Source organism: Aulonocara sp. 'chitande type north' Nkhata Bay, linkage group LG12, assembly GCF_057382095.1.
Source record: "Aulonocara sp. 'chitande type north' Nkhata Bay isolate Kocher_YH1m ecotype deep benthic linkage group LG12, A_spYH_male_GT1.1, whole genome shotgun sequence".
Classification (NCBI taxonomy): domain Eukaryota; kingdom Metazoa; phylum Chordata; class Actinopteri; order Cichliformes; family Cichlidae; genus Aulonocara; species Aulonocara sp. 'chitande type north' Nkhata Bay.
The window spans coordinates 28445090-28464267 of NC_141355.1; the positions used below are offsets into that span (position 1 = coordinate 28445090).

At 37.4% G+C, this 19178-nt stretch overlaps 1 protein-coding gene across 3 annotated transcripts; it reads left to right on the top strand.

Annotated features, from left to right (window-relative positions):
- The first annotated feature begins 1282 nt into the window (after positions 1–1282).
- Positions 1283–15704, top strand: spef2 (sperm flagellar and cilia associated 2). Of its 3 annotated transcripts, none has more exons than XM_086314821.1 (39): positions 1283–1499; positions 1757–1859; positions 1958–2210; positions 2400–2558; positions 2702–2845; positions 2948–3018; positions 3158–3368; positions 3551–3739; positions 4723–4910; positions 5784–5955; positions 6181–6403; positions 6542–6615; positions 7160–7223; positions 7343–7383; positions 7603–7706; positions 7841–8088; positions 8205–8274; positions 8363–8517; positions 8691–8864; positions 9019–9152; positions 9405–9532; positions 9677–9815; positions 9943–10080; positions 10170–10315; positions 10433–10495; positions 10585–10663; positions 10884–10943; positions 11042–11165; positions 11241–11366; positions 11481–11619; positions 11950–12022; positions 12176–12332; positions 12433–12539; positions 12673–12855; positions 13104–13196; positions 13550–13720; positions 13799–14008; positions 14465–14587; positions 14980–15703. In XM_086314821.1, exons 1-39 carry the CDS (start codon positions 1442–1444, stop codon positions 15043–15045), a joined length of 5160 nt encoding a protein of 1719 aa, XP_086170947.1. In that variant the 5' UTR covers positions 1283–1441; the 3' UTR covers positions 15046–15703. The 3 variants fall into 3 exon arrangements, with proteins under 3 accessions (XP_086170947.1, XP_086170946.1, XP_086170948.1); XM_086314820.1 differs by having other exon boundaries at positions 10430–10495; positions 14980–15702; XM_086314822.1 differs by lacking the exons at positions 1757–1859; positions 1958–2210 and having other exon boundaries at positions 10430–10495; positions 14980–15704.
- Positions 15705–19178: the final 3474 nt, after the last annotated feature.

Sequence of the window (19178 nt, forward strand, 5' to 3'; positions counted from 1 at the left end):
TAATCTTCCAAGATTATTTTAAAGAGGGGATGTAACTGAGTATTTAAACATGGCTGCATATTCTGTTCCTTCGAAGCTTGCTTTTTTTTTTTTTTTTTTAAACAAGCAGTGCTTCGAAGGTTATAAGTTACAGTGTGTTACAGGATTTATGTTGATTTTGATCAACAGACTGGCACCTTTTTATTGTCCTGGAAATCTTATTATTAATGCAACAAACTGTACATTAGTGTGATTTTCTGTTTTCCCCTTACTTTCTTGCAATACAAAATCTCCTGATGTTTTATATAAAATGGCATTATATTCCCTCTACTATTTAGTTAATGAGAGGAAAATTCAAACAGAGTCAGATTTGAAATATATATTTGTTGTATATAAAGTGAATAAGAATTGTGATCCTTTTTTTTTTTTTTTTTTTTTTTTTTTTTTTTTAAGCTTACTCCGCTTTGCATTGCTATCTTTCCATAGGAGATTCGCTTTGCCAGACAAAGTGTATGTAAGGCTAGAGATCTCTTCATTGCAGCTGCAGACGAGCAATTTTTCTTTAAAGTTTCCGCTGTTTTCTGAGGTTCATCTTCATTTTTAATGAGTGTTTACACTGTAGAATTTTTGAATATGTGCTTTGTATACCAGTGTAAACTTGCTGCTTTACACATCTTCCTCGTTGGCCTCGGATGTCTTTGTGAAATTGATGCATGCTATCTAAAATATCACAACAAAACAGTGGCTTGTAAACTTCTCGTTTATGTTGCCATATGGCTTGGAAACTAACACTTAGTGTTCTGCATGACAACAGGACTGAAAGTATTGTGCATTTAAAAAAAAAAAATTACCTTATTTCAGGAAATTGTTCTTAAATTCGTGATATCTAGCAGATTATTTTATCCGTTCATTTTATTGAATGAAAACACTACATTTTGTCCGAGTGGAAAAAATAAATGTTAACACTACTAACACAAAATGGTATACTATTTGTTTCAATGCAATAAAATGACTTGTCTGGCTGTTAGTTTGTCGGCGTGGTTCTTTTTTTCCATATTTTTTTTTTAATAAACATTTTAACCATAATCAACGTGCCCAGTGTGCTATTATTAAGTCCCCATTACAAATTATTATTTTACTTTAATGTCTGATGATGGTTGTGTAGCTAAAAATACTTTTGTCCCTTTAGTATTAAGTAGCACAGGTTCTGGATCGGTTAGCAGTTATTAATTCTAGTTTTTAATTACACTTGTTTGTGAAATAAAAACTGATCCAGGGTAAGCTATACTGAGGCATTCTAATAACGCCAGCGGTAATGTTGATAGGGCGCCATGGCAACGGTGTACCAGTGGGATATGCTCCGCTGTTTTTTCTGACGTTATCCTGGGGCTAAAATGTCATAGTCTTAGTAGCGTTAGGTGGTGTGTTGTCTGAGTATAAATGTAAGAGCTGAAAAAGTACGATGTCGGATATACTGTGCCGGTGGCTGAACCAGGAGCTCCAGCTGTCAAAGGCTGTAGGTAAGTTTGTCCAACGAACTAGCTGCTAGCTTAATGAAGCTAAAGTTCGGTATAGATGTTGTTATTAGCTCCTGGACGCTAAAAAGACAAAGGGCTAGTCCATCTATAAAGTCAACAATCCAAGGGATATTATTTCAAAGTTAATACACAATACTCATCAACACGTTAACTCATTAAGCCAATAGTTTGTCTGGACTGCTCAAAATATATTATACCAGTCTTTGTTTGGGTAAACGACTAAATGTTCATTTCTACAGAGCCAAAGACCATTGCCAAAGATTTCGCCAGTGGTTACCTAATGGGGGAAGTTTTGCATAAATATCAGCTGCAAAACGATTTCAATATGTTTATGAAGAAAGAGTAAGTTGCCCCTTTTTCTGTCTCTTAGCTACAGGTGCTTAATTCTGCAGTTCATTTAAGGTGTTCATAATAAGTGTAAATCACACCTTTCGTTTTAGCACCTCTGTCTCCAAACTGAATAATTTTACCCGCCTTGAGCCTACTCTCCAATTACTTGGGATCTCCTTCGACATAAACACAGCCCAAGACCTAATTCAGGAGAAGCAGGGGGCTGCCACACGCCTCCTATACCAACTCTATGTCTCACTTGAGAAGAACAGGAAAGCAGAAATTAGTGGGACAATGATGGAAATTATGCAGCCAGCAGGATGTGCAAGCCTGCACAAAAAGGAGCATCAGATCTATTCTGACGTAAGAGGGCTGTTTGTTGAGTTTTGTATGTGCTTATTAGAGGCTTTTTTCCTTTTGAAGCAGGTTTGTTTTGATCGGTAAGAAACATATTTAGAGTTTAAAAATGTTTTGCTTTTTACAAATAATGAAAAATGAAATCATGATTTGGGCCCTTAGGTGTATTTTCAAGTGTTTTTTCCTTTCACATAGCGACTGCGTCAGGTGGTGAAACGTGATACAGAATTGAAACTTCAGAAAATTTCCCAGCACTATGAGGAGAAATTACAGCAGTTTGTGGTGACCCCTCCAATCGAGCAGAAGAGACAAGTCAAAGTCCAGGATGAGAAAAGACTGAAGAATATTGACAAGGTGCTGGAAGATTAAATAGAATATTAGCTTACTTAAATTGGTCTATAACTAAAACCCCTTTCCTTTCTTACATTATCTTATATTATGCTATTGCAATAAATAAAGTTTGAGATACTTACTACTCTGAACTGTGTATGTTGCAGTTGCAGGCATTTCATCAGAAGCACAAAGGCATGACTTTTAAGCAGACTACTTATATGCAGGTGCCTAAGCCACCTCCATACATTTCACAACTCAGCCTAAAGAAGAGACAGCAGCAGCAGAAGCGCAAAGAACGGCAAGCACAGGTGTGATAGAGCTAAAAATGCTGTAATAATTTCCTAACCCATAGAGGAAATTTCATTTTTGGTCTGTTGTCTCTTGGGTGTTATTGTGTTTTGTTCACATAGATAGTCCAGACTGAAATAGTCCAGTTTGAGACAAACAGGAAGATGGTAATTACTGCTGGGTTATCATCAAGGTAAGAGAAAAGGAAAATATTTTATTTATGAACTAAGCATATTTTTAAATGTCTGTTTTAATGGACATTTGTTCCACTCTTAAATCTTTGCTACCATATAACTTTTTACATATGTTTTTTTCTTTCTTTCTATTTTTAGTGGTCAGTCCCCCATAGATTTTTCCCTTGGTAGCAGCAGTCAGGGCCGTGATTTGCTTGGACGTGGAAATAAGGTGATGTTACAGTCCAGCAACAGATACATACAAGAAATCCGAAAGAGGCTGGAGGAAAATGCTATAGCTTGCAAGGAGAGAGAGAAAAGACAAGACAGATTCCTGGTGGAGCAGCTCAAGGTCCATGAAGCTCAGGAGGTGAAACATCTCGCTTAGAAATATTAATAGCCTTTGTTAGATATACTTAAAAAATCCAGTGGTTCTCAAATGTTTTTCCATCCCTCCTATTTTCTTTGACCTCAAATAGTCTGTTATTTGACTGTCATTTGTCATTTTAACCCCCAAATCAGCTAATTAGCCTCCTCTTCCCCACCCTTCAGGAGGCACGACGAGAGGAGCAACTGGTGAAGCGACTGACACGTCAGACTCAGCAGGAGCAGCGTTTGGCAACCCAGCTACTTCAGATACGTATGCAGAAGGAGGTCATCCGAGAGAACCGCCTGTTCAGAGAACAGCAGTACCAGCAGCGGAGAGAGAGAGACTTCCAGGAAGCTCTGGACAGGGAGGCGGTGAGATAGGATGATATATGAGGAGGGATGTCTCACTGCTGTTGTTTTGTATTAGGCTTGGTCAGTAATAGTATTAATTGTCGAGTAGGGATAAAAATAAAAGGCCAGATTTACACAGGTTGTATTGCATCAATAGAATTTGTTATCTTGAAGAGAAACAGATGGACTTGAGAGGTATAGATAAAGGATATACTAAGAGTGTATGAATCATGTCCATTCAGTGGTCACAGATACACTACAGATGACAGATTTAGTGGAAAACAAATTAGTGATGTTCATGGTTCACTATGGTTTCAGTGTGAAAATATAGCTTTTTTATTAGCATATAATTATTAGCAGTGGTATAGATTTACAGGTTAACTGTTATCACTTTATAACATTATAAGTTTAATTGTCAACAAATCCCAATAAAAGACAAAAAGCAGATATGATGAAACAGTATGGGGGTGGAGTACTGTGGCACAGACGAATAAACGATGAATACACAACAATGCTAAATACTTTAATTACTGTTTTTTTTTAATAGTTTTTATGGGATTTGATGACAGTGGCACGAACATAGAGTCACTTAACTAAATGTCAAATATTTTGTATGTTGTCACCATTTTGTGCTGGTTTTATCACTAATTTAATTTCTCAGGCAACATCAGAGGAGAATTTTGTGAAAACATTTTTCAAATTCAGCTGTTATTTACAGAAGAAATGTATAAAATCATATAATTAAATGTACACAGAATCTCTTATAGGGTCTTTTTGTGCCTTTTTGTGCACTAGGCAGTAGTAGTGATAAATTCTCCTTTTTGTTATTTTTTGTCTTTGTCTTCAGAACTCTTTGTGAATAAAACTTAGTACTAAATTTTATGCAGTAAATGATGAAATGTAATATTTAGCATCTTCCCTAATTTCTTAAAAACACTGGTGATTAGCAGGAACCTTTATACCTTCTCCATTGATTCCCTCTTTCTGACTGGGGTCTCATATAGGCTCTGGCTCAGCAGGCTAAGTTGGATCGTGCAGAAGAGATCAAAAAGGAGCTTGAATTCTGTAACAGGATTGCTGTTGAGAGAACTCAAAGGAAATATAAGAAGCATTTTGAGAACTGCAGGGGCATTTTGGAGCAGATAATGGACTTGGCCACAAAGGTTGGAGAATATCGACTGCTCAATGGAAAGTACGTAACATAGTTGCTTTGTAAAGATGAAGTATAAATGCAGCAAATGGTGTTTGGTTTCAAAACAGACCTCTTGGTCATTTGATAAATGTGTGAAAATTCAAAAATGTGTTATGTATGTTTTCAGAGGGTACCACTAATAAGTTGCAGAAATATTTTTACATTGGCAACTTCATGATGTGAATAATTGGACTAAGGGTGAAAAGAGCACGTACTCTGCTCTATATACAGATTTAATTTGTTTAAATTAGAACACATTTTTTTCTGAAAAAGTAACTGAAATAATTTGGGCACTTTTTAAAATATAGATTATATTTTATTTTAGTTTCTTTTTACTCAAAAACAAAATAGAAAATATTTTAGGAAAGTACTGACAAACTGAAATCTAACTGAAAGTTGTTTTTAATGTTAATGCTAAAGCACTGCACAGTATGGTGCAAATGCTGATGTGAGTTCAAACCTGTGAAAAAATACCAATATTGGAAACTGTCATTGTACAACTGACCAGTGGTCAAATAAAATCGGGCCATGTAAATGTCCAGACTGTCTTTTCTCATGCTCATCATGCCCCATATTTGCTTTTTTTGATCTATCCGTCTATCTGCAATGCTGTATGTATGTTATACTAGGTTTTACATGTCTCATGTCCTGTGTCAGCGCTCCTACTCATGACCAGATTAAGCATCCCTGCAGAGTTTATTTACAGCATTTTCCACCTCAGTGAACATTGATTGACTAAATGAATACATTTAGACAACATTAAGAAACGTATTACGGTTGAATTAAGAGACTGGAGATTGTTCAGATTTATAGTCCATATCCAACCTCAGAATTCAAGCTTTGCCTCCTGTCATTTTCTGCTATGATGTCCAGTCGGATTCCAGAGAAGCTGATGAGAGAGTGGAAGGAATTGCTGTTCAGTGGTCTTCCACTTTATGAGCCAGTAAAGGACCGCCAGCCAGGGTTTGGGTTCCGTGAACCACTAGACACTATAGAGCTTCAGAAGCAGGAGATACTCAACAACCAGGACTATGATGAATACACTGTGAGTTTGAAATATGAATGCAGTGTTTCAAACATATTTTGTATGCACATTTGCCTGCCCTTAGCTAACTTTTGTTGACGAGGTAACTTTATTTAGAATAAAAAGTGGCATTGATTGAGCGATTGAGCTACATTTTTGACATTGAAGAAGTGTGTATCTAAATTCAAGTACCCGATGCTGTCTGAATGCCTAAGGTCCTCTTTGTCTTTGACATACGTTTGTCAGAATATGATGGGTGAGTGGGGATGGCCAGAGGAAGCTGTGGAAGTGAAATTACCCGTGACCAACAATGATATTCTTGGGTACATTGTCCAACGACTGAGGAACGTTGTTGATCCACCCATCACTGAACCATCATCATCCCTATTTCCACACTTTATCCTTAAGGCCTGTGTCCTTGGAAAGTTTTGCTCTGGCAAGACCACCTGCCTGTCCAAGATTGCTGAAGGCATGATATAAGAAATGCATATACAAACACAAAGTTAATCTCCACTTAAATCTTTACTTATATTATACTTGTATTATAAATGGATATTGGATATAATTGCATGGTTAGTTGTCACTGTATGTATTGTTTCTGCTTCAGCACATGGCATCTACGTCTTATCGACTGATACTTTGATTGAAGAGGCACTGAATGCTCACAAGAACGGAGAGAAGGTTAGTTAGAGACAGTAAAATGAGTACTGTAACTTTAGTAGCATCCATTGTTATTATAAATAGACTTTAAAAGATTTTTCACGGTGTTAAGATTCAAGAATTGAGAAAGGGTACAAGAGGTGATCGAAAAATAACCACACTGGTCCGGCCGGGTGAAGTCAAACGAAGATTTTAATTCACATGTGGGAAGATCACTGAACACAGCAATTGATCTTCAACTTACTAAAGCACAAACAATTATTTTATAACATCAGGGTTTGTTTACTGACGCCCCTTCATGCGTCACAGATACATTTTATACATAGATCAGATCAACATCATCATGACTTTTCACCTAGAAAATCATCTTCTATTTTCATGGCTAGCCCTTCCTGTCTACCTTTCAGTTCTTGTCTTGTTCCTCTTTCTTGCCGAGACACCAAGAAACGGTTCCTCTTTTACCAAGACAATTTTGCAGTTACAGCCAAACATAACTAACCTCTCGGCAAACATTTCAGTTATTTCTGCTGTCATTTCAAACAATTATTTTGGACAAAATTAACAGGGCACAGCGCAGCAGCGTGAGGAAGACAATGAGCAATCTCTCGCAAACACATCAGTGAAATCTGGTGGGTTACTGAAGGTCTAATGATTTTATTCTACTCTGTTTTGTATTATACACAATGGTGTGTTTCTTTGCTTAGTACACAAAGCTGTTATCATCACTTCTTTTTTCATCTTTTTCCAGATCTTGAAAACCAAGAAGAAAATAGAGCTGGTAATGCAACAGTAAGTGCTGTTTGTGTACTGTATGTGTTGTATTTATCATCTTTGAATTTACTTATCATTTTTCTATTTACTTATACTACGTAACAGCCTGTATCCATTTTATAACACCAATCTGCCTGAGGGAAATTGTTTTTGATCTTTGTTGTTAAAAAAAACAAATATATATTTGGAAAATCGAATGATTTGGAATTTGGGTAAAAGCTTTTCTTACTTTTCCAGCTTTCGAAGCGAGCCATACAAGGAGCTGCTGTGGAAAAAGAGCTGAGGAAAGGGAACACTATCCCTAATGAGCTGTTAGTGGACATTATAGTAGAGGCGATCAGGTGAGAAATGTTGAGGCCATTGTCTTAATTTTACCAGTAAATGTCATGTTGGTAATAGAAATCCAAATATTCATATACTAAATGAACAACAAATCATGCTCTACATAGTGAAATAATTATTGTGTCTGCATTAGTCAGCTTCCATCTCAGTCAGGTTGGATTCTGGATGGATTCCCATTTGACATCGCTCAGGCACATCTTCTAGAGAAAGCCCTTGGTGGAGATGTATCCTTAGAAAAGGAAGTTGTAAATAGCAGCAAGAACCTTGCTAAAGATCCCAATCCACCAAAACCTCAACCACCCCCTGCACCTGTGCTGGACCTGGTTTTGCTCCTGGATATCCCTGATGAGCATGCAATCAGTCGTGGATACACTAAAATGGGTTTGATAAACTCTTAGGAGCTTAAAAATGTATATTAAGATTCACCCAAATATTAACTGTTAGGCTGTGTTTACATGAAACAAGTTAAATCTTAGTGTAATGTTTATGTTGTGCAGATCTGGACGATGCTCCTAGAACCTCCCAGCATGCAGACAAGAATGTGTATCTGGCACAGATTGGACACAGGTACAAAAGAAGAAAATAGGGAGCTTAATTTGAAGGAATAACCTTTGTTCTGTGTCTGTTAATATCCAACATGATTTCTTCCCTTCAGGATAACAGCTTTTCAGGATACCTGGCCAAAACTGGAGAAATGGTTTGGCGAAAAGCAAAACATTTTGGTCCGTGTTGATGCAGATGTAGACGTTCAGGAGCTTTACAGTAGGGTGGAGTCTATCCTGCATCAAGCTATGTTGAAAACACAGGGAGGTGAGTGGTTGGAGTTTTGTAATTCAGCTCAATTTAGTGAACTTGGATTGTCATCATCCTTGCCTATGCTTCCAGGATTAGCTACAGTACTTTTATTTATATAGTAAACTAAGTGTTGTAGATCACTTCTTCATAGCATTTACTTTCAAAATTATGACATATTCTCTTATCAGCTTTTTCCAGTCCTCCTGTTGAAAATGCCGTACTAGACAGTGCAAAAGCTCCCAAGTTGTCCTCTTCAAGTGTACCTTCAGGTGTAGACCAGCCTACAGCTCTCACTGAAGAAACTATTGAGCCCACAGAGTCCTGCTCCAGCCTTAAAGAGGAAGAGGTCCAAAGTCTCAGAGGTGACTTGCTCAGTATTCTGCTAATTTAAACAATTATGTGTGTCTTTTCACTGACTTGTTTTAGGTCATTTGATATTTTTGACAAATAAGTATATTAGGGTGGTTTGGCACTAATTTGTGATTATTTACATATTTTTTCTTGCTTTCTCAAAAGGGCCCAGTAGGAGTGCATCACTATCCTCAGTGTGCAGTGTTAGCTGTCAAGGAGCCCCCAAAAACTCACCTAAGTCTAAGTCTTTCTGCCCCCGATCATCTGTCCAGCTCTATGTGGATGAGCCACTTCCTCCAGTATGATACGACCCTGTATACATTTGTTGTCTTCCCTGAAAGATTTAGTTTTGTTAGTTAGCGGATATGACTCCCTGGAGGTAACTATAGGGAGGCTTTATTACACAATTTAGTCCATGAGCAGTTTCAGAGTTAATGAGATTTATTAGATGAAATTCGTTGCTATATATCTTCTGCTGCATTAAAGAGTATTTTGTTTGGTTTTGTCTTTTTTTACTCTGTCCTCTCATACTTCCATTTGATCCTGTCTAGGAGATCCCAGAGTACCTGTGCTCATACTGGGACACATTGTGCGATTCTTATGTAGACGGTGTAAAGACGGTGATGCAAGAGCTGCGCTTGCAACGCTCTGTTATCAACCATCACCTGTTTAATATCAGGTATTCTGCCAAGCCTTTGTTTAAACCTATAGGTCAGAAATGTTTTACAAATAAAAGATGAATTTTCATTGAAAACAATCATTTATGAAAACGGGTGCTATATTAATTTATTAATGTGCATTCTTTGGTTTTTGGTGTCTGCAGAGAGCATTACAAACATTATTTGGGGCGCCCAGACTTAAAGCAGGAGTTAGTGTCTCAATGGCAGAAGAACTTCAACAGCATACCCGATGATATGAAAGAAGATGAGGATACCAAAGAAGAGCTACATCTGAGATTGGATGTAAGACTTTACAATACAAAACAAAACAAATATTCCTAAAATCATGAAATTTGTATTAAAAACCAATGAAATAAACTTAAAATAAAAAAAACATATATTTATGATTTAATGATTTGCGGGCATACAGGAGCTACGTGAACGTTTGTGGGACATTACTGACAAGCGTAAGGAGCAGGATGAGCAAGAGAGGGCTTCTCTCATGAGTGATGGTTGGTTGGAGGAGCACATTGTTGTTCTCGTCAACCACCACTCTATACTTACGCAGGTAACATTGTAGTTTTTGTTTTGGCTATGTCTCTTACATAAAATGTTTCTTAAATATCACCATAATCTTTGATTGTTAATGCTGTGTAGGTGGAGTTGAACCGCTTCCAGGAGACGCTCTGTATTCTCAGGGTCTACTATTTAAGCATGTGTGGACAGATGCTTCCCAAACCACTCTCAACTTTTTTTTATGTTCCTTTAATGGAAAACACAGAAAATAAGGATCAGGATGAGAGGCAAGACGGATATTATTATTAGCCGCTCAGACATATTAATACATATTAATTAGTGAAATGATAGGATGCTAAATATTTACACATAATGAGCACAGAAAGTTTTTGTTTCATCAGTAGTGAACCACCAGGATCAAGTTTGTGCAATCTGGATGAAGGAGAGGACAAGAAGAAGTTACATTTGTAAGGGAGAAGCACACTTGCACTGGTTTTCATTGTTTGTTGTTCAGTCATAGAAACACTTCCCTGTTTTGTTTTGTTTTTTTCTTTAGTACTCCACTCACCAGACATCCTGGAGCCTCTGGAAGGGTCTCCAAGACAAAAGGCCAAGATCAGCCAGAACCTGTTCAAGTCAGATTTCCTGTCTCTCTTTATGTGCCCTTTATTTTTCAGCGTACACACACACACACACACACACACACACACACACACACACACACACACACATAGACACATCTTGCTAATGTTAATGGATTTTAGATGCGGTTTGTGAATTTGTACCTTAACTTACATAAAAATGTTGATGTTATTGACCATTTCACTTAAAAAAATTTTTTTTTAAATATAATAGCCACCACACGAAAAACTGATATCTGGCTATGAGGAAGCACTCACAGCTATCAGCAATCTGGTAATGGTCTATGTATATTCCTAAAAAAAATTCATGGAGGTATTTTTATGGAAGTATATACTTGATTTCTGAATGGAATGGATTATATATTTCTATAGGTGTCAGGAGAAACAGACCGGTCGGAGATAAAAGAGCAGGACGAGAAACTACCAGAGAAAGAAAAGGAGAAAGCCTCCACAAGTGAAAATAAAACCAACAAACAAAAGGAGTCATCCAAAAAAGGCATGTCTCATGTAGATTATTAATAAAGTCATAGTGGTGCCCACACAACTTTCACTGTTCATTTTGTTGCTCCAGATCAGTCATCCCTACCACAGACACCCAGCCAGGCAACAGCCGAGGAGAGAAACTCAGAGAAGTCTTATAATCCTAAAGTTAGAGAAAAATTGCACGGAGAATATTCAGCTGCAGTAATTCATGAGGGTATACACACACACACACACACACACACACACACACACACACACTAAGTGGTTTCTCTCTCTGCCTCTTATATCCATATATATGGTTGTTTGTGTGCATGTGCCTGCTTTCTAGAGGATGCGGTAAAGGCCCGCATTGCACTGGTGAAAGCTCATGGTCTGGTGATGGTACAGTCTCTGCAAAGCACAGTAGAAGAGATTTTTGGCAACATGGAGAAGTGGCTACACGAACGCTATCTTGCAGAAATGAAGAGGTATGGTACAGTGTGAGCATCAGCTTGAAAGTCTTCAGATCTAGTAACCTATCAGTGTAATTGCATTATCTAAGCCTCACAATTTGCAAAGGGTATCACCACACGTTTGCCCCTTGATGTAATTTTTATTTATTGTGCGACAAATGATTTTAGTATGTCATTGTTACCATAATGCTATACATGTATGTCAATAGGTGCTTTTGCCACTAAGATAAATGTTATACTAATGGTCAACTTTTTATACACTATTTTTGAATCAGAGAGATTTTCTGTCATAAATGGCATAAAAGAAATTCTTCATATTTTATGAGTCTTTCTTCTTTTCTTTAGCATTGACCAATTAACAGAAGTGGTTCACCACCATATAGAGACTGGTGCTAAGTTGAAGAATGAGCTGGTGTTGGTAAGTAATGACTTCTTTCTTATATATATATATATATATATATATATATATATATATATATATATATATATATATATATATATATATCACATTTTAATAAATTATTCCAGAAGAATCTGACACTTCCATCATTTTCCATATTCTATTCATCAGGAGTGTTCTGACTTCTATCTGAATGGAGACTGCCGTGTGGTTGCTAGCCCACTTCCCCCTCCCCGTCCACCTCCTTTGGAGAAACCCATGAGGTCCACCCCAACCATAGCTCAGCTAGAGTTACTGTACCAGCAGCTATACAGCATTTCTCCATCAGGTGCAAATTGGAGAGACAAGCTCTGGTGTGGAGCAATTAATTCTACAGTAATGTCTGTCAGTTAATCCATTATTTACTTCTCCTCCCTGCTGACTTTAAGGCTTCATGTCTACGTCTGGGTTCTTCAGTTTGCTCAAAGATATCATAACTACTAACATGGGCAAAGACACCTTGCCTGAGCCCTGGATGGACAAAAGTGAATCGCAGGTACAGAAACTTTTAGAGTTGAGTAATAATATGTGACAGTGTGGTTTAAAGACTGCAAAACATTTCTGCCTCATGTTGTTCTGTCATATTATGCAGATTTTGCAAACAGTGTTATTGTCTGTTCTGTTCCCAGTTGATGGAGATTGTGTCTTCATTGACGGACAGCTATGAGCTGGTAGACTGGCGTCGGTTTCTGCTCAGTGCTGCTCTTCCTTGGCCATTTCCTTTGTTAAGTCAGCTGCTGGATGTGCTACAACAGTTCAAGGCAGCAGATACTGGTGACACAGGCTATATAAATGAGGAGAACTACTTGAGAGTAAGTCCATTTGTTGCTTTGTTAACTGTAACATTTTAACAGATTTTTTAAAAATCACATTAAATCATTCTACTCTAGATAAAGCTACCCTCACACTTTCTATGACCCTTCTTGTTCCGTGATCAGGCCTTGGTTTGAGTTATAATATCACATTTAGACTGTATTATGTATTTGGTAGAGTATAAAATGAAATACATACCTCCCTAAAAGGAAGTGATTAAGTAGCTTTCCTGCCTCTTTGTCATCAGACAGAGTTGTGGTTCTCCACTGAAAGTGTCCAGACTGTTCCCGAGGACCCCTCTGAGCCTGTACCTTATGTGCGTCTGGCCAACCTTCGCAAGGTGACTTCCTATCAAGCCTAAAAACTTGGTTGGGTTGTTTCACTGCCACAGTGGTAAATTTAGATGGGCGTAGTGCACAATCAACATAAATGAAAAAAAAAAGACAAAAAAACCCCACAAAGTGTAAAAACATCAAAGGTGCTATAGAGCATTTTCCAGCTTTTGAAATGTTACAATAAAAAATGCCATTTTGTTCATTTCCATATTGTAAAAATCATTAACCTACAACACAAAAGGGAGTGGATCCAGTCATTCTGATCATTTTCTAATTCTCCATCATCTTTTTTCAGGTTAAATGAGCTGCAGTTAATAAATGAATTAACTGTAAAATGTGGTCTTTTTTCTTTCCTCAGTTCTTTTTCCACATGTTTGCAGACCACTCCTTCTCGCCCTCTCGATTGGATTATGTGTCCATGCTGAAGTACTTTGCTGCAGACCCCAACCCCACACAGGGCTTCATCCGAGCACTTAGCGTGGTCCTTGGTCAAAAACTCACGCATTTCTCACTGAGCCATCTTGTCAAAGTGAGTATGTAAAAGGAAAAGTATCATGCAAAATCACTGCATTGCATTTCACATTATCATTGTGGGTTGTGTATTCAGTCTATGCCCATCATAGAAGAGAATGCAGACCTCTCCTCCTCTGAACTTGACTACAAGGAAGAAGGGGCTCTCAGTGCATCAAGCATTTTGGAGGATGAGCAGGAAGTGTCGATCCCTGCTCTCCTTTCTGTCATCTGCCACAAAATCACTAAGATGGAAGACAAAAGCCACGTTCCCTCCGGCAGCCCGAATCAGAAGGAGCACACTGCGGTATGGATGCCTATGAGAGCTAAAACTGAGCATTTAGTAAATTTAATAAATAAAAATTACAACTAAAATAAATGAAGGATTAGATTAATTTGGAAAATGAATAAATGTAGAAAAATAGGTGAGGTCTTATCTCAGCAAGGCTTTGTAATTTTTGTAAGTCTTACAAGATCACACACTTGTTACCTTCCAGGCACTATGTTTAGTCTTTTAATGGTACTATGATTGAGGTGCTGTCAAAATAAGATGGACCCCTGAAGAAAATCTCCAGTATAACAAACTGTTAGTTGTTGTATGTGTGTAATAGCAGAACTGAAGAACAGATGCATTTCCAAGGACAGGATTAGGAGCCATTAGGAGCAATGATAACAAAGCGTATCATGACCATGAGCATAAATATTAACCATAACACTAAGCACTTCTCTAATGATAATACTATTACTGTCTGCTGGCCTGCAGAACCTGGTGGAAGTATTCAGAGAGCTGGGATATGATCCTGAGGACCATGTCCCTTTTTCCATTCTCTCTCAGCATCCTTCTGTTCTGTCGCTGATGGAGAGTTGTACACACCACCAGCTTGTGGTAAGTTTCTACTTACTGACTTACCAGTATTGATCATAGTTTGTTTTTTTACTCTGACCCATGGCTTCAGTGAGAGTCCAACATTGCATAACCTTTGTCCTCTCCTACACTGAGTCATGTGTAGAAGTCATGCCTACTTTTCCTATTTTTCGCTTAGCAAGTTGCACCTTGACCAAATGACCAAATGCTTTTGATTACCATCAACAAGCTTCTGACATAATTCTGGCTGGATATTTGACAACTTTTCTTGGCAGAAACGTCATCTGCCCTGGAAAAAGAACACTTTAAAGAAATCCTTAAATGCCCAAAATGATGATGGCTGTAAACTCAACTGTATATTTAACATAATGTGCAAATGTATTCTCACTGAGTATTCTCTCACTGTCCTTCAGAACATCCATGGAGTGTTACTGGACAGTCAGCATGGAGGAGAGACTAACAGCTCAACACTTTCATAAAGGATAAGATAAAGACATAATTCTGGCCGCACTGTGAAGAACTCTAACTTGGGAAATGCACATGTGGATGCTTTTGAAGTGTTCTAATTACTTTAATGTTTAAAATGCTATGTTAATAGGTGTGCATCCATACACTGGTGTTGTACTACATATTTGAGATGGGAACAATAACATATGGTGGTGGATTGAACTTTCATGACTGAGGTGCTTCTTTTTTAATGAACTCTGTGCATTGTCCAGGATAATTCAGATGTCAAGCCTGACTTGTCCGTCACTTCCTACTGTGGCACCAACAACCCTATCATAGTTCATTCAGGATGTATATGTTATGGTAGCAGCTTTTCACTTTTTTCATAAACGGAGAAGTATGAATAAATGATATTTCAACAAATAATGTAGATTGTTAGACAATTTGTTTTACTAAAGGCAAAAAAACATGTTATTATACCAATACTATGTTCTAATAATAGGACCTCTCTTTGTAAAAGGATGATTTTGCCAAGCATGAGGCATTTCTTGGTTTTATGGTGATAATCCATTTTGTTCTGCTGATATCTTCTGGAAATTTGTCCACTTGTCTTGATCATTACTCAGTTTAATAAGCTGCCTGGCTCATTAAATTGAACTTTTCCATAAGAAACTGTTTTAGCAGGAAGGTTTTTATTATCTGTTTCTAATGAAGGAGAATAATTTTGTTACCACATAATACAAACAGCACGGGTAATGTATTTTGGACTTTTTTGCTTCTGGCTATCTCAGTCCTTTAGTCTGCCAAGATCCTGTTTGTCTGATTGGTGAGTAATGGCGTGTCCATCCATCCCTTTTCTTCCACAAATCCAATTCAGGCTGAAGCTTTTCCCAGCTGCCACAGAGCAAGGCTTTTGGTACACCCTGTACAGGTCATCAGTCTGTTGCAGGGCTAACACATAGAGACATATTCACACCTACAGGCAATTTAAAATTACCAATTAACCTGACTCCATGCATGTCTTTGGACTGTGAGAGGAAGACAGAGTGCTTACACAGAGACAGGGAGAACATACACACGCCATACAGAAAGGCTTCAGGCTGGATTTAAACCCAGGACCTTCTTGCTGTAAGGTTAACTACCGTGCCACCAGAGTACACACACCAATATTTTGTTAAAAAATTGCATTAGAGTATATTATATATAAGTTCATACACGATTAGGTAAACCTTACGTTGATATAAAAACAGTGAAAGCACTGTTTTTTCCAAACAACAAACAAGATTTTTACTGAGCAGGTATTACACAAATTTTAGACGACTTGTTTACATATACAAAAATGACAGGAGACACTGCTGATAAAGTCTCAGGGATCTTAAAAATAAAACAAAAATGTATGCCCATTTAGTCTCTGTTAGACTTTCTTTGAGCATTCTTGAGTTAATGGTACTGTAAAAAATAGAAAGTCATTATAGCTTCCTCTCTCTTTGTCTCAGGGACAACTTTAATGACCTCTCAAACTTCAGGAGGTTCCTGTCCATCCGGTATGAAAGGCTGCTGGAGAGAGCAGGAGATAATAACTTTTCTTCAAGAGGAACACTGTGATATTACTGACCTTGATGCTTGTAACCCCTGTTCCTTCATCCTGGAACACAAACCCAGTACATCAGGGTTATTGTCATCCATTCAACCTTTACATTACCTCAGTAATATATCATAACAGTATATAGGTACTCTCCCAATAGCTCAATATAAATAAATCAGAGGCTCAAAAGGTTTTGTGACTTTTTATATGGTTTCTTGATTCTCTCCAGGTGTCCATTATATAACTTTCTATCCTGGCACTCTGAAGGGTCAGGATCCATCCAGTATCCTACATTCCAGTGATCAGTTCCCAACTTTCTGACCACTCAAACATCTGGGCTCAGGCAATGAACCTTTTTTATTCTTTACTGACTTCTACAATAAAGGTAATATCTGCACATCATCCCTGAACACTTAGTTGTCAGTAGCACTTTAGAAATACTAATATTATAATATCTAAGCATCTGATTTCAATTATACTTACTCTGTAGTAGTACTTTTAACTTACCTCAATTATCTCTTGATTTACTGAGATTTCTTTGTTATCTAAGATCAAAAACTGTTTCCATTAGCAGACAGTCTAAATACTGTGCTGGTGGGAGGTCTTTTTCGTCCTTTCACTAATAACCAATTAGGACAGCTTTTAGTGTCCTTTCAGTGCTTTGTTGCCTTTTCTCTTTGTTGTCTAGCAGTTAGTTAAATTGCATTCATTTAAACAAGGAATATATAAGAAAATTAGAAAGCTGCTTAAGATTGTAGATGAACAAAGCAGAATCCTGGAATTTCAAAGTGCAGAGAAGAAAAACAAAATATAATAGTGATCAGAGTACATGGAACAAACATTAGTAATATATGTCCAAAATAATGTAATAAAAAAACCCTTCTACGTTATCTTAAATTGTATGTTTTTCATTGCTGATTTAAGATGGAATTTCTGTATTTTGTACATTTTTACAGCAATTATTATGAAACCAAGCCAAATTTACTACAGGTCACCTGCAGTGATAAAGAAACCAGCAAACATATAATGATTTTTAAACAGTAAAATTGTACAACAGAGGGAGTGGAAGTTAAACAATGATTAAAACATTGGAGAAGTTTAATCTCTGAAATCTAAATGTATGTATTTATTTTTCTTTAACTTATTAGAGGTCAAAAGATTAAGCTAGTTTGGACCTTTCTGCCGGCTCATGGTCTGTGAGAGAAAGGATGGACAGCGAGGCAGAAAACAGCAGTCTCTGTGCATGAATCTGTTGTTGACTTTTAAGCAATCGTGAAGTTCAAATCTGGGATGTTTTTGTGTTAGAGCCCCACCTAGTGACGTGAGGTGAAGACTGCACTGAGAGTGAGCCACCGCTAGCAACTCATTAACAGAAATCTTATAACCACGTGTTGTTAAAATTATGTCTTTTAGGAGGTTTCTGCCATATCATTATTAACGTTATTGCTGTTAGGAATACCTGTAACATTTTTCGTTCTCTGTTAATAAGCATGAAGTTTCTTTTACGTCATAAGGATTATTTTGCTACTTTGTTTTTACTCTGGTATATTTCAGAGAGATATTATTATTGGCGTTATGAACAATTGGCCATGGCTTGGATACTTATCAGTAAAGAATAGAAGTTTCGTCCTCCAGGGTAAAGGCATCCAAAGTGTAGAACAGCACAAAAAATATAAAGAGCTTTATTAAATTTGCAGCGTTTGATTTGGTGTTGATTAGTTATTTATTTATTAAGCTGCATTACACATTGTTTTTTATTTTGTGTTTGTTGAAAAAAAATGGTAAAAAATAAAGGTAAAAATGAAGCAACACCCACTGGACACTTCATTAATTACACTTTGCTAGTACTAGATTGGACCCCCTTTTGAGACGACTTTAGCTTTGTGGCATGGTGCATTAACCTGCTGGAAGAAGTCATTATAAGGTGGGTGCACTTTAGGCATAAAAGGATAGACGTGGTAAGCAACAATACTCAGATAGGCTGTGGTGCTTGGATGATGCTTAATTTGTTTTAAGGGGCCCAAAGTGTACCAAGAAAATATCCCCCACACTGTGACACAACCAGTACCAGCCTGAACTGATGATACAAGTCAGACTGGAACCATGCTTTCATGCTGTTCATACCAAATTCTGACACTACCATCTGAATGCCATTAAGAAATAAAGGTTCATCAGACCAGGCAACGTATTTTAAACCACTTTTCATCCAATTTTGGAGGGCCTGGGTGAATTTCAGCCTCAGTTTCCTGCTGTTACCTGAGAGCAGTGGCAGCTGCAGTGGTCCTCAGATGCTGTGGCCCATTTGCTTCAAGGTTCAGTATGTTACCTTGGTTTTAATGAGTGATTATATAAAATGAAAAATAGGACCATTGTGCACAATGGTTACTCCTTTAAAGTATTTTAATTGTGGTGCTCTATTTTCTCCCATAGTGAGTTTGGTTTGGACTTTTTTAAATTTTTATTTAATGCCATGTTTTGTCCATCAGCCGCCACGGGGGCGCAATTAAATTTTTAGAAGGCACTATTCTTATAATCGACGAATCCAATTGGCTCAACTTTTACAGTTTGATTGGTCAGTCT